We start from the raw sequence: 15,188 nt of genomic DNA on the forward strand, positions 1-15,188 counted from the left end.
CCACCTTTCTTTACATCTCCACCGAGTTCCTGGGTGTTGCACAATAGGAAACCTCATCCTCACCCTGGACTGGCTGCCAAGGAGCTTGCAGCATCCTTATTTGTGTTGGGCTGGCACTTCTTGCCTGTCTCTCTCTATTACAATCCTTCTTCCCAAGTAACAAGACAAGTAGCTTTCTGCAGCTGAACAAGCTCTCTGTGCTGAGAAAGCAGGGACGGTGGCTGTTAATGTCTAAGCGGTGCTGCACACAGCCCCTTGACTTCAGCATGAGCAGCCAAGCAGAAGTCTGGGATGTCAGGGTGTGAGAGGGAAGGAAGCCGTGTCAAGCAGAGGGAGCCAGAGGGGTGGGGATGGAGCAACAATCTGCACCCATCCCCTGCAACAGCCTCGTGGATTTCCTGGGTCAGCCTGCTCGTAGGGCATCACAAACCACACAGGCGAGGCTGAGCATCCCCAGCCTGGCAGAGAAATGTAATTTTTGCATCTCCTCCAAGCCTTTCCTTCTTAATTACCGGCGGTAGGACAGCGGCCGATGGCTGCTCTTCCTGCCCTCGCCGAGGACAGGAATCGTTCCTGCCGCGCGGGGCGAGCCCTCTTTTTCTCCCGCTCCTTCCCTCGGAGGAAGCTGCCTGCAGGGCAGAGTGGCTCCGGCACCCGGGAAGGAGGATCCCTGGGGACCGGGTGGGCACGATGTCTCCCTGCCAGCTGCCACCCAGCCCACTGCCAGCTGCGCCCGGGAACCCGGTCTGCCCGGCCCTCGAATCAGGGGCTGCTCACACCCGGTCCGGGCTGCGGGGGCAGATGCGGGTGTCCCCGGCCCCGCACCGCTGCTCCGGATAGTTGAGGACTCGCTGCGGGTTCCGAGCTGCCCGCAGGGCCGGGCAGGAGAGCGGGCGCCTCCGCCCCTGCCCTCCAGCCCCAAAGGCACCGCGGAGCCCGGGGGACCGGCCGGGGCGGGGATGCTCGCACCGGGGCCGCGCCCGGGCAGGGCTGGGCAAAGCCCGCGGGACAGGGCTCAGCGGGGAAGCGCGGCAGGCCCCAGCTCCGTGGCATCCCTCGTCGCCGTCCCGGGAGGGAGGGTTTCTGAGCGGGGGGCGCCGGCGGCCCGGCCCGGCTCGGCTCGGGGGAGGCTGCGGCCGCCGAGCGATCGCGGGGGCTCCGGGAGGAGCTGACGTCAGGCGGCCCCTTAAATAGCAGCGCAGCCGCCTCTGCCCCGGCACTTCCCGCGGAGGCGAGAGCCGGAGCCGCCGCCGTCCGAGCGCCGAGCCGAGCCGCGCCCGCCAGGGATGGGAGCCGCAGCGGCGGGGCCGCGGGCGCGCAGGGGCCGGGGCGGCGGGCGCAGCCCCCCGGGGCGGCCCGGCCGCGCCGCCGCGTAGCCGCGGGACATGCCGGAGCGGCCGCGCAGGGTGCGGGGCGCCGCCGCCGCGAAGCCCCGGGGGCAGCGGCGCGCCCCGCCGAGCCGCGCCGGGCCGGGCCGCGCCATGCCCGGCGGCGCGGCCCCATGGAGCCATGGCGCATAGGGCGCCGAGCGGGCGGGCCCCGGCTGCGGCTCCGGCTCCGTCCCGGCGGCTGGCGCGGAGGGTCCTCGTCCTCTTCACGCTGTCGCTCTCCTGCTCCTACCTCTGCTACAGCCTCCTCTGCTGCTGCGGCGGCCCCGCCGCGCCCCGCGCCCGTTGCCCGCCCGCCCGCAGCGCCGCCGCCGCCAAGAAACTTCTGCAGAAGTCGCGGCCGTGCGGGCGGCCGCCTCCCGCCGAGCCCCCCGGCAGCGCCGCGCCCGCCCGCCGCCCGCGGGACCCCTCCGCGCCGCCGGCCGGCAGCCCCCCGGGGTCGTCCCGCCCGGGAGCCAAGCGCCTGCCGCAGGCCATCGTGGTGGGCGTCAAGAAGGGCGGCACCCGCGCCGTGCTGGAGTTCATCCGGGTGCACCCCGACGTGCGCGCCCTGGGCACCGAGCCCCACTTCTTCGACAGGAACTACGACCGTGGGCTGGAGTGGTACAGGTGAGGGCGGCGCTGCGGGACCGGTCCCCGCCCACCCGGGTACCCCCTGCCCCCCGTCCGGGCATCCCCTGCCCGGCCCGGGAGTGCGATCACCGCCGGCGCGGCCCCGACCGCTCCCCCGTCCTCTCCCTTCCCCTCCGGGCGCTCTTGTCGGCGGTCTCGGCTCTCGGGTCCGCGCCCGCTGCCGCGGCGGGTGCTGCCACATCCCGCATCGGCGGGGCGAAGCGGGAGCGCCGGTGCGGTCCGGTCCGGGCGGCGTTGTGCTGCCGGTGGAGTCTGCGGCTCGGCCGCTCGCGGGGAGTTTTCCCTCCTCCTGCGGGGTCGGCTCGGCTGGCTTCGGGCAGGGCGGCCGTGCCCCAGCCCTAGGCGGTGGGTTCCCCCCGGCCGTGGGAACATGGCTGCTGGAGCCCACGCTGCGGCTGCAGCCGCCCGAGCCCCGGCCCTGCCGGCAGCGGGCTCGGGAGCTGGGATGAGAACAGGTTTCCCATCCCGTCTGAGGAAACAGACGCCTGCATGAATGGGCCTCCCAGGCACGGAGGAGTGAGTAACCTGCACATCCCTGCAGCCCCACTCTGTGTCTCGGCACCCTTCTGCCACCAGGTTTTGTCTCTGGCTCTGTGAGAGGGGCAGTCCCTGTCCTCCACCGGCTTGTCTCTCGGAACTCGGAGAAGTGTGGGTCTCCTTGAGATCTCTGGTCCCTTGCAGAGAGCAGCGAGTGCAGCTCCAGCAGGAGGTGGTGGGGTTTTAATTTCGGGAAAGGCTTTTCCGGGGAGCTCAGGGGTGCTCACGGGGGGAGGGGCAGCGAGTACTGTGTGGGAGCAGGTCACAGCACCCATGGACTCACCCCCTGCCCGTGGCCCTGCACTCGGTGCCACAGGCAGCTCACCCCCTGCACCCCGCGGTGCCTGACCCAGTGTGCCGGTGGTTGTCTCCCGAGCTGTTGTTGCAGGAGCTGCTCTCAGGCAGGCAGGGCCTCGGTGCTTGTGCTGAGCATCCGCCTTGGAAGGCAGAGGAGGTCTCGGTCTGGCCCCTGGTCCCTGTGAGCTCGCAGCAGGGTGAAGGCTGCCCAGCAGGGTCAGCACATCGCAGGGATGCACTGAGTGCTCTTGCAGCAGTTTCTCAGCAGAGGTGTCCCCTGTTCCAGAGCAGGGCTGTGCCCTGTGGCTGCCAGACAGGTTGGGAGGCACCATGATGTGGTGCTTGCTCCAGGCTCTGCTGGGTTGTCTCCTTGCTGGGCAGGTGTGAGTCATGCCTGTTGGCCAGAACATGCTTGTTTGTGACCACAGACGAGTCAAGAGCTGCTTTGAACAGCACCTGCTTGCTGAGTGCTGGGATGGTGCTCCAGCCCTTGTAGCTGGGTTTGGTGCCTGGGAAGGCAGCTCTGCGCTGCATAGGGAGGGCTGTCTGCAGATGCAGGCAGGTCTTCTGCCCTGCGTTGTGCTTGGGGTCACAGTGGATCCTGCAGCTGGGAGTGTTCGGCTCCTTGTACAGTGGTACAGGTGGCAGGTGACCAGAGAGCCAGGACAAGTGTGGGTGGAGCTCACTGAAGCCGTTTCACTCTCCAAAGACTGTCCTGCAGCAGTGTCCTTTGCCTGCTCTTGCCCACAGCAGGTCTGTGTCATCTCCACCCTGCTCCTGACATCAGACACTGTCACCCATCCTGCATGGAATGCCAGGAGCCGCCCTGCAGTACAGGAGTCTAAGGACAGGAGCAGCAGTGGTTTATCTACAGGGCATCCAGAGGAGCAGGATGGTGATGGAGCAGGACACGGGTCCTGACTGACCCCCTCGCTCAGAGAGCTGCATATGCTCCATGCCTGTCTGGGAAGCAGCCTCCCCAGTCCTGAGCTGGGGTCACCCCACACAGTCCTTGGCCCTGCAACCTCTCCGGGCTGTTGTGCTTCCCGTGTGCTCAGTTGGTGCAGGGAGTGTGGGGCTGGGAGCCTTGCAGGCAGCGCAGGACCAAGCAGCGTGGCACCGCTCCTGCAGAAGTGTTCCTGCCTCCTCGCAGTGTGGCTGGGGCCACAGAGCCCAGCTGGGCTGTGCCCCAGGACACACCCTGCGTGGGACACGCAAAGGCATCCCCAGGTCCCCAGTATGATGCTGGTTCAGGAGGCAGGAGCCATGTCCCTCTCCAGTGCGTACTACAGAACCAAGGGGCTGCAGCCATCAGCACCGAACAGCCGACCTCCTGCCCCGGGCTGTGGTTCATCCCGGAACGCTCCATGTGAAGGGACTCGCGGGTGACTGGGCAGGACACAGCTGTGACAGCCAGTGGCAGTGGCCACGGGCAGCTGCCGACTGCGGTGGGGGCAGCGATGGGAACCCGGCGGGAGCGCAGCGTCCTGCCTGGGGCCTGGCTTTGCGTCCGGATCGATGGAGAGATCACGCCGGAGCAGCGGAGCCTCCAAATTAGTTCAGCTGAAACAATTAAATGACACTTCCCTGGGTTTATTACTCTTTTTTTTTTTAATTTTATTTTAAGCTCACAAATGTGCCAAAACTTAAGCACGGGGGCTGCTAATGTATAAAACGTGGGATCGATTTTCCTCCTTTCAAGTGGAGCAATTAAACGTGGAGCAGGTCTAACCCACAGCAGCTCCTGTCGCTCTGCCAAGAGGCCAGGGAGAGGGAGAGCTGGGTCCTGCCAATGGCCTTGTCCCAGGGAAGGGCAGAGGTGACACTGTGAGCAGCTGGCTGTGGAGCACTCCCCAGCCGGGACCCTGGAGCAGCAGAGCTGCTCTTGGCCAGAGCTGGAGGCCATCCCCAGCCAGGGAGAGGTGGTGCTCCCGTGCTTGGGGAACACTGCAGTGTGGTGAGGTCTCTGCAGGTAGCCAAAGCACAGACCCCTTGGAAAGGCAAAGGCTTCCTGTGTCATGAGCAGAGACTTCCCTTGCAGGAGCAACAGCTGGGCACCTGGTCCTGCTCCATCCTTCCCATTTTGTGTCCCAGAGGGGAACTGAGCGAAGGGACCAAGTAGGTCTGTGATGTAGTCTAGAGCAGCGTGAGAGCTGGATCTCTCTGATAGAGACATCAGTTCCTGTTTTTCCCAGCCCCGGAGCTGGTGTGACACGGAGGTGTCAGAGCCAGCGAGGGGGACATCTCCTGATCTGCCTGTCCTTGCTGGCTCCAAATGTCATGCTTGCACACAGCTACTGTTCTCATGGTGCCTCCTGGCTCCTGCCATCACCCGGGCCAGCCTTGGCTCCCTCTGCTCTGGGAGACGGCACGCTGGGCAGAGCCAGACCCTCTGCTTTCCCCCACACCAGACCACCGCCCAGGAGCTGCCTGCTCACCGGCTTCAGACCCGCACCACCCGTGCCATTTCCAGTTCCCATCAGCCTCTCTAATCCACCTCATTAGCTACAGATACACTACAGGAAAGGTATTTTTAGCAAGATCTGTTTTAAGACAACTGAAACCAAACAGCCAGCTACTGGGGAATATCGATTCATTACCAATCCTGGACTAAATGTTCATTATAGAGCTTTTCCTGCTGCAGGTAAAGTGTGCCAATAACCTTCAATATTTTCCAGAACACAGGGAAACCGGTGCCGTTTAATTTGCAGTTAACTTTGAGTGGTGGCTCTGTACTTAGAGCACCTCGGGGTGCACTTCTCCTCCCTCGGATCCCTGAGTAACCCCGTGAGATGGGCCAGTGTTACTTTCACAGGGGTTTAGCCCAGGTCCTGCCCGGCAGGCTCTGCTGGCACAGGGCTGAGCCCCATCTAGCTCCTGCATGGATCTGCCTGTCTGAATCCTGATCCCAGGGATGGCACCTGGACCAAGCCCCGGCTTCCCCACACGCTGATGTGACAGGTCCCAGGGGGTACCTGCGCTGCTGGGGCTCTGCTCCCTGCCCCCCATGCTGCCTTTGGTTTCGGGGTGCTCCTGGGGCTGCACCATCATGGGGAGTGCTGCTGGCCTCTGAGTGATGGGCAGCCTGGCTGTCCTGGGGGAGCGGACCCCCACCATCACTGTGCCGTCCTCGCATCCCTCTGCCTGTGGGAGGGAGAGGGGGGAGCGTGCAAAGCCAGCTCCTGCACTCCGCCTCACTAATTGCTCTCTGCTAATGGCCAGGTTGGCTCACACACAAATGGGAGCCCATTAGGCTTTGCCCAACGACACAGAGTGTTTTGTGGGCTTGACTGACAGTGTATTTTGCTAAAGTTAATTAGTAAGAAGAGAGGAAGGCTGCAAGCTTCAAGGGTGCTTTGAAATTTCCTTGACTTCAGAGAATGCCCTGGCTCCAAGGAATGGGTACGGAACCTCTGGCAGAGATTTCTGTGCAGGGAGCTGCCCAGCAGGCAGCATGTTCCCTGGTCACTGCCTTGCCTACACCTGCCTGTGGGCAGCAGTCCTGCCCTGTCCTGCTCTGGGTGGTCCTGAGTGCTGCTGAGACCCTCACTCAGGCTCCCGGAGGGCTTCCCCTGCCAAGGTGCCGGGAGAAATGCAGGGAGGTGAATCCACACAGGGGACTGATCCTTCAGTATTAATGATGCACATTCTTCCTCTGCCTTCCATGGCCTTGTTTGTTCTAACCTTCCCCTCAGTAGCGTTACATCCAGCTTCCACAGGCACTGATGCTTTGTGAAGCTGACAAGAAGGATGCTGGTCCCTGCTGACTTTAGGTATCCATCAAGGTGCTGTCTGTGGTATCTGCCATGCAATGTGTGCTCCAGGGAGGGTTGGAGGTGTGGGCTACCTGCTGCCACAGGGACCAGAGCAGGCTCCCAAGGTGCATGGTGCCCAAGACTCCTTCAGCAGAGCCGGCAGCACCCAGCCTTTGTGGCTGGAGATGGGTATCTGCAGCCCTGGATCCTCCACATGATGACCATGTCCCAGGCGCTTCCCCACCAGCAACATGCTAGACGTGGCTGGAGTCACCCTTTGTGGGGTCTGTGGGACCCTCTGCTGTGTCATTGTGGTTTGTTCTGGGTGCTGGCACGTTGTCCCATCCCTTTGCACATCCCTGAGCACTGAAAGATCACCAGCTGGGCAACAGACCTCTGACACCAGCTTTTAAGTCACTGCAGCAGCTTTGGTGCATTAGGTGACTTTTTAAAATTAATATTAAAGTTTTACCTATGGGAGGAGTTGCCATGGAAGTGGGAGGTGGGGAGACCCCAGCCTTTCTCCAGGGGGTCTCCAGCGGGTGGGCTTATGCCAGGCTGGGGTGTGTGAGCTCACTGGCAGGCTGCCTGCCCTGGCCCAGAAGCAAGCTGGTGAGCTGGGCTCCACGAGCACCACACTGGGAAGCTCTCGTCTCCCACCACACCCTGGCCAAGTTCCACTCAGCCCTGGCCTTAGGCTTTGCCAGATCTTCCCTTGGTCAGTGCTGGACAGTTATTTAGGAAGGTGGGAATTAGCATCAGTGTGTGTCAATGAAGGGCATCGGCAGCGTGCCCTTTGGAAAAGGTTTTGTTGACTTAAAGGACACCACAAATCTCTGGAGCATGTAAATGATTAAAAATGAATCAGCAACAAAGTTAATTACTGTGTTCACACTGCTTTTATGCATTGAAATGCCCCTCATTAGCTGTCTGTGAGCACTGGTGTAAATGCTTTGAACATAAACGTTTATTAAAGGCAGCCCATCCATCATTAAATCTGAGGCTGCCTTAGCACAGGGCGGTGGCAGCAGGGACACGGGGCTGGGACAGCCAGGGTCCTTGGGGCTGTGTTTCCCCACCATGGATGTGGTGGGATCTGTGGAATCTGAGAGGACACAGTGAGTCCATTCTGCTTGGCACTGCTGGGTCCCTGCTCCTGGGGCCAGCCCTCTCCCAGCCCCAGTGCTGTACTGTGCTGTGGGGGGTCAGTGTGGGGGAGGCAGCCCCAGCGCTGGGGATCCCCGTTTGCCCCGGGAGCCCTCACAGTGAGCTCTGGCTCAGGGTATCACCGTGTCCTGTCCTACGTGTCCCCTGCAATGTCACTCAGCCAGGGAGAGCTTTTTATCTTCCTCACACCTCGGTTTCTCACGTGCTTGACCCAGTTTTGCTGAAACCTCTGAGTAGCTTTGCCTGAGCTTTCATCTACTGATGCTGCCTGCAATCCCGCTGAGCCCGGCAGCGCTGGGCTGCCAGGCAGAGCTGGTGGTGGCTGTCAGCTGTGTACACCCATGGCACAGCACAGTGTGGCATGGCACAGCCCCTTCCACAGCAGGCAAAGCCTGGGGCTGGCTGTGGGGAGAGGGGCTGCTGTCAGGTCAGGGTGGAGCAATCCCATGGGACCATCCTGATGCCAGCCTGGGCTCCTGGAAGAGTTCCTGTGCTCATCTCTGACACACCGACATGCAACATGTTCTCAGCCCACCCTTCTCCCAGCTTCTTGGTGTGGCGTGGGGCAGTGAGCCTGGGTGCTGCCCCACCACCCTGCGAGCCCCAGCCAGTCCAGCCCCACCAACAAGCAGGGGCTCACTTGTACCGAAGGATTTTGGCTCCCAGCCTGGCAGGCTCCCCTCTCCCTGCCTGCGTGCAGGCAGCATCCCTGATGCAGCCCCTGAGCGTGCAACATCAGCTGGAAGAGAGAAAGCACACAAGCCTCATCACAAGAGCCAGCACTCGGGACTTTTTGCCAAATTAAACAGTTTGTTTTTATGCTGACAAGTGGATGGAGTCCAGGATTACACACACGTCAGTTCCAGCCTCCGAGGAGAGCCCAGGATGCGCCTGTCCTCGGGCACAGCGAGCGGCACCAGGCAAATATTTACCCGGCAGCTGCCCCGATCTCCACCACGCTCCACAAGCTGGATGGAGGGGCCGGTGCTGTAACAGGATTATGGGATGGGCGCTCTCCCTGTGCGTGCTTATCTGCAGCATCTCAATCGTCCCATGAATTTTTGTCCAAATCCCTCCCTGGGAGAGTGTTTCCCGCATGTTCAACATCAAAGCAGCGCAGCCAGCGAGGGAGCACATGTTTCTTTAATGTGGGAGTGTTGTAGGGGCCGCAGGGTGCCCAAAGGCAGATTATAAGGAAATTAATAATTCAGGTCTAGGAAAGGTGCTGGTGAAAAGTTAACTCCTTCAGGGCGAGGTGCTGCCTTCGCACCGGCACAGCTGCCACTGGGGCTGGGCTCACTGCTGCTGCTGCCCCACAGCCATGGGGCCATGGGGACTGCCCCAGGGACATGCTGGCTCCTGGGTGCTGTGGAGCACAGTGACCCCAGCTTGTCCACATCCAAGGACAGCTGCTGCATGCACACCATGTGTGTCCCTGCACCAGTAACACCGGTGAACGCAGCCCTGAGTCTGCAGGTTGGAAGGGAGTGATAATGCCCGTGTGGAGAACTGAGCAGCTGCAGTGGAAATAATCGCTGATTGAAGAGGAATTAATGCTGTCTCACCAGCCAGAGTAATGCATGGAGTGGGAAACTTGACTGGTGCCGGGGCAGCCCCCTGCTCCCCCCTAGTAGACACAGCAGGATGGTGTGTGGGAGCCCCCAGCCCTGGGAAGTGTTTGTTGGGGCACCATCGATCGAGCACACATGCCCTGGGCTGATAGACTGTCCTGGGGGAAGCTGTGATGTCTCCAGTTACCTCTGTGGGTCAGAGTGTTGTCCGCCTTGGCAGAGGCAGTGAAAAGCAACTGGTGAAAAGCCTGTGGCTACTGAATGGCTTCTGCAGGAGACGAGGTGCCAGCTGCATCCTATTGTTAGGACTGGGAAACCTCCTGCAACCTTCTGCGGAGGCGCATCCCTGGTTGGGGACCCCTCCTGTGCACCCCGAGGCTGTGTCTGTGGGGCTCTTGTGGGGGTGTGTGGGCAGCAGGGCAGACAGCGGCTCTCACCCGGGCTGGGGCCAAGCACAGCATCCTCCATGGACAGCAGCCGGGCTGGGACTGCACTGGGCATGTTCCTGACCCTCGCGTGTGGCGTTCTCTCCCAGGGAGCCTGCTGCAGGCAGGGGAGCGCCTGCTCTGCTCTCTAGCCCTACGGCACTGCCACAAGGCAGGAGTTTGCTCCCTACATCCCTAATGATTGCTGCGCAGAGCTGCCCTGGTATTCGCTCAGCATCAGCGTTTTTTGACCTCCTCTGTTTCTGCTGCATCACAGACTCCATCACCAGAGCGCGGTGCGGGTGGCTCGTGTGCTGCTCTCGGGTGGAGACAACCTCCTCGTTTTTCCAGCCTGGCTGTGCTGACTGGGACAGTGCTGGCAGCGGCTGGTGTGACACCAGCAGTGCTCTCATGCTGTGGATGAAGCTGGAGGGCTGTGGCCCAGAGAAGCAGCATCAGAATGCCCTCCCAAACCACCAAAGCCACCCCCTCGCCCTTCCCACAGCAGAGGCAACCACCCGGCTCTGCTTTCATGGCAGGGACCTGTTATCTAATGAGGTTGTGATGATGGCCTCACCTTCCCTTTCCAGCAGCACTGTCCTTGTCCCTTGTGGTGCAGGGGGTGGCTACTGACCATCCCTCAGCACCCACCAGCTCTCCCTGGTTGGTTGCTCCAGCCATCCCTCCCTGCCAGTGTCACCAATATGTCACCATCATCATGCCAGCATCAGCTCTGCCTGTGGCTCGCTCAGCCTGTGCCAGAAGCAGCCAGCCAGGGATCTTTGGCGAAGTCACAGGCGCCTGGGTTGGGTCTCTGAAGCAGCATCAGCAGCAGCTCCCACCTGAGCCCCGACCGTGCGGTGCCACGAGCCGGCTACTGAGGAGAGCCTTCACACCCAGGCACGCCAGCCTTGGGCTTAAAACTATGTGACACGCTATTTGTATGCAAATAACTCCCTGAATGCAGAAGTCCAAAAATATAATTTTAAAGTCAACTGTAATTAAGTTTGCAATGCATTTCCCAGCCCCTGCAGCTCCGGGGATCCCGCCGTTAGCGCAGAGATGAATGCCTGGGTGACACTTCTCCCCCTCGCGTGGTCTCGCTGGTGATTTATTTATCTGTTCGGGTTGTGTTTTGTTGTCTCAGCAGCCTGTGTTGTTGGAGAGAAACAAACACCAGGAGTCCATTTGGGAAAAAAAAAAAAAAAAACCCAACCAAAAAAACAACCCACCAACTCTGGTCTCATTTCAGTAATTTACTATGCAGAGATTTTGTGTTTTCATAATGGATTAGAACCTGTAATTTCATTTTTTGAATACATGGACCTAATAGTTCACGTAATGAAAGTCTAACAAGCCTGAAGATGAGCCATTAATGAAACAGCAGTTTTATGATTCTCCGCCGATATATTGTAATAGTGAATCACTTAGAAAGCTGTCCCGTGCTGATTTATGATGAAACTTGTTTGTGATACAGAGATACAGTCATGGTGCCTGCTGCTAAATTAGCATTTCCTGACAGTCATTAAACAATGGGAATTGTAATCAGGATTTATGGGGTTTGAAGCGCTGCAGTGGGAAAGGCCAATTAAGCCACGTCCGTGCTCAGGTACCTCCGTAAAACAGCCGTGTTAATTTATGCTAACTAATTAGTTTGTTCTCTTTCAAGTGGAGGAACTGGTCAAAAGCATGCAAGGGTGTGGGGGCTGGCTGCTGTGCTGCCCCAGGACCAGCAGCTCCCATCCCCATGTGCATCCCCCTTCCCGTCACTGACAGGGGACATGGGGCAGCAGCTCAGAGGCCACATCCCTGTGCCAGCACCTCGAGGAGTGAGGTGCCATCGTCCCCAGTAGCTCCCTAGCAGCTTGGGCAGACCTCTGGGCACATCTCATCTCTTCATGGGTCCCCTCTAGCTGCCCATCTGGTTCCCTGGGATCACGGTGTCTTCTTGTCCCCACATCACCACCACAGGGAGTGTCCTGGGTCTGCTGGGGACCCACTGCCCTCTGCGTGTGCTGCCGCCACCCCCCCAGCCCACGATGTGATGTCCTGGGCCTTCCATCCGTTGTAGCCCCGAGGTCTTTCATCAGGTTTTTCTCTGCAGAGCAAGCCCCAGAGCCAGTGGCTGCTGCCTGTGTTCAAGGGACGCTGGAGGTGTCGGTGCGAAGGAACACCAGTGTTGCAGGGTGCCAGCCTGGCCGCTGTGCGGGGTTTATCCCATGAATAAATCAGCGCCTCATTCTCTGCAGCTGAATCGCTGCAGACAGGGTTGCTGATGTTTGCGTTCCCTGGCTGCTTCGGTCCCCAGGCCTCACTGGGTTACCCAGACAGCCGCAGCTCCCAGTCTATTAATGTGACTGTCATACCAGCTCCTCTTCACATCCATCCCAGGTCCCTGAGCAGGGCTCAGCAGTCACCATGGTGCCCAGCTGGGCCAGACCCTGTCTGGGGAGAGGTCACTGCAGGGGAGTGAAGGGCTCACACAGAGTCCCAGGAGCTGAGTTAGTGCTGTGCCTGCTCACACAGCGGCTGCTGCCAGCGCCGTGGGGCTGCTGGGCTGCGGATGTGGCTGGAGAGATCTGTTCCTCACTGCAATGCGCTTCCAAGGCACCTCCCTGGGCCCACCAGGCAAGGGAGCTGGCTGAGCTTGCCCCTTCCTCTGGGGAGAGCCCTGCTGCACCCCCAGCAAGGGGCAGATGGTCTGAGGGACACCCTTCCTTGCTCCCTGGGGTCCTCATGGCCAGTGGGCACCTCACATTAAGCATACAGGCTCCATTTTTAGTAAAACAGTCCCAGGAACAATTTTGCTCATACAGCTGCCCCAGGCAGTGCCTGCCTGTGCCTGTCTGCTGCTGTTGTGCTTCGTGGCTGAAGCCAGCGCCACGAATCTGGCTGCAGTGGATTTGATAGTTTACTCTAGTAATACAAGGCCAATTTATAAATCTTTCCATCCCATTAGTTTTTATTTGATTTGGATGTTCCCATGTCAAAGCAAATGATTTAATTAGTGCTAAACTGGGCTGCAGGGACTCTACATTTTCCCCTGGTCTGGTGCTCCCTCCCTGGCCTTGCAACCCATGCCAGAAACTGATGGGTGTACACGGGACTTGGAGCCCTTGGGCCTGATCAAGCTGCATGATACCCTCATATATGTGAGCCCTGTGTCCTGGGCAGCTCCTTACTCCCAGCTTCCACCAGAGGAGCAGCACAGCTCCCCAGGGCCTCATCCATCACCCCACAGCTTCTTATGGCAGCAGTGTCACACAACCACCATGATCCTGCATCCCAGCCCCAGCATCCTTTGCCATCATCGAGCAAAGGGCTGTGTGCAGGCAGCACTTGTTTCCTGCCAGTCTGCAGGATGAAGGCAGAAGGATGAGGGGGCTGCATTCCCACCAGGTGCCAGAGGCTGGCACACCCTGGGCTGGCACCCTCCTCTGCCCCGAGCATGGCACTCGCTGCAGTGCCAGCGGCACAGGGTGCCAGGAGCTGGTACAGGTTAATGCAGTGGGGGAGGAGATGCCACATAATTGCAGTAATTCCAGAAGGAGCCTCTGCAATCTCTTTTGCAAATAGCAACTGGTGCAGGAGCGGGGGTGGCAGGCTGAGCGCAGGCTCCAGCAGAGGCGGGCTGCTGGGGATGCTTCTGTGCCAGTGACCGAGGCGGGGGGGTGGCAGGACCTGCCCATTTCCAGCTGCAGACTGAGCTCTGGGACTTTCCTTGCTCTGAGAACCACTCTACTGCTGATGGGGACGAGCAGCCCGGATGCCACACAGCCCCGGGTTCCCCAGCACCCTGACCTTGCTCTTGTGCCTCATCCTGTCTGACGCTGGCATCCCCCAGGATCCAACTGTCTGCTTGCTGCTGTGTGTGTGGGGCGCTGCTAGTGCCCCCATCTTCTGCATGGAGGGTCCCCAGGGGCTGGGATGGACCCAGGAGGACAGCAGGGGCTCTCTGCAGCGCTGCAGGAGGGAGCTGTGCCCGCTTTGTGCTGCCTCGTCCTGCTGGGAGGGGAGGACCCACCACCCCCGCACTGCAAACACCCCTTCCCAGTGCCTGCCTGAGCTCCTTCCTCACCACCACCTTCTGCTTCGCTTGCAGGAGCCTGATGCCGCGAACCCTCGACAGCCAGATCACGGTGGAGAAGACCCCCAGCTACTTCGTCACCAAGGAGGCACCACGGCGGATCTTCAACATGTCCCGGGACACGAAGCTGATCGTGGTGGTGAGGAACCCGGTCACTCGGGCCATCTCGGACTACACACAGACGCTCTCCAAGAAGCCGGACATCCCCACCTTCGAGGGGCTGTCCTTCCGCAACCGCAGCCTGGGGCTGGTGGACACCTCCTGGAATGCCATCCGCATTGGGATGTATGCTGTGCACCTAGAGAGCTGGCTCCAGTACTTCCCCCTCTCCCAGATCCACTTTGTCAGCGGAGAGAAGCTGATCACGGACCCAGCTGGGGAGATGGGCAAAGTCCAGGACTTCCTGGGCATCAAACGGGTTATCACGGACAAGCACTTCTACTTCAACAAGACAAAAGGCTTTCCTTGCCTGAAAAAGTCGGAGAGCAGTGGCTTGCCTCGCTGCCTGGGCAAGTCCAAAGGCAGGACTCATGTGCAGATAGACCCTGAGGTGATCGAGCAGCTTCGGGACTTTTATAGACCTTATAACATCAAATTCTATGAAACAGTCGGGCAGGACTTCAGGTGGGAATAAGCACCTGGGAGCAGAGATGCAGTGACATGAGGCTGCAGTCTTCCATGAGGGAGGCCCTGGAGGGCTGGAGCTAGGATGCCCCAGCTAGCCCATCCTGCCCAGAGCCCGTGAGCAGAGGCAGGCAAAGGGCTTCCCTGGCCCTCGGGAGGCCGGGATGCTCCAGGGCAAGCTGAGATGGTGGAAGACCCAAAGTCCCTCTGCAGCTACTGAAGGACGCATGCCCAGCCAGCACTGCCTGTCCCAGCAGATCAGCAGTGCTATGGCTTGCTCTGTGGGGTCCCATTTGCTTTTACCTCCATATGGTCCTCAAGACCACAGTGATGGCCCCATCCTGTAGCCTGTGCACAGGCTGCTCCAAAGCACATCCCTCCTTCATGTCCCAAAGCAAATGGGTGCTCCCAGATACCCCTGACTGCGGTGAGCAGCCATGGGGCTGTCCCCATGGGGCCACATCCCACCGTGGTTCTGGGGGAGGAGAGGGCAGAGCTCCTGCTGCTCACTTTGCCTTTTGTCACTTAAGCGCAGCGCGTAACCACGAGGACAGTGAGATGTATCTGCTTGAAAAAGAAAAAAAGACGTCTATGAAAAATGTTGTACTGATATTTTGTCCTGTGAATAAAGCACAGAATCCTGCTGTTACGGGTACTTTAGTGGCACTAGTGTCCTTGTTCAGCATGTGATCCCTTTGTGTAAA

The 15,188-nt window shown here is 60.0% G+C and overlaps 1 protein-coding gene across 1 annotated transcript; it reads left to right on the top strand.

The window, feature by feature from the left end:
• Positions 1-1,509: 1,509 nt before the first annotated feature.
• Positions 1,510-14,636, top strand: HS3ST2 (heparan sulfate-glucosamine 3-sulfotransferase 2; the record flags this gene model as incomplete). Its single annotated transcript, XM_084270839.1, has 2 exons — positions 1,510-1,997; positions 13,876-14,636. The coding sequence occupies 2 exons, from the start codon at positions 1,510-1,512 to the stop codon at positions 14,492-14,494; spliced, it is 1,107 nt and encodes a 368-aa protein (XP_084126965.1). The 3' UTR covers positions 14,495-14,636.
• Positions 14,637-15,188: the final 552 nt, after the last annotated feature.

The sequence above is a fragment of the Gallinula chloropus genome (genome assembly GCF_964237585.1).
Source record: "Gallinula chloropus genome assembly, chromosome: 15".
Lineage (NCBI taxonomy): Eukaryota > Metazoa > Chordata > Aves > Gruiformes > Rallidae > Gallinula > Gallinula chloropus.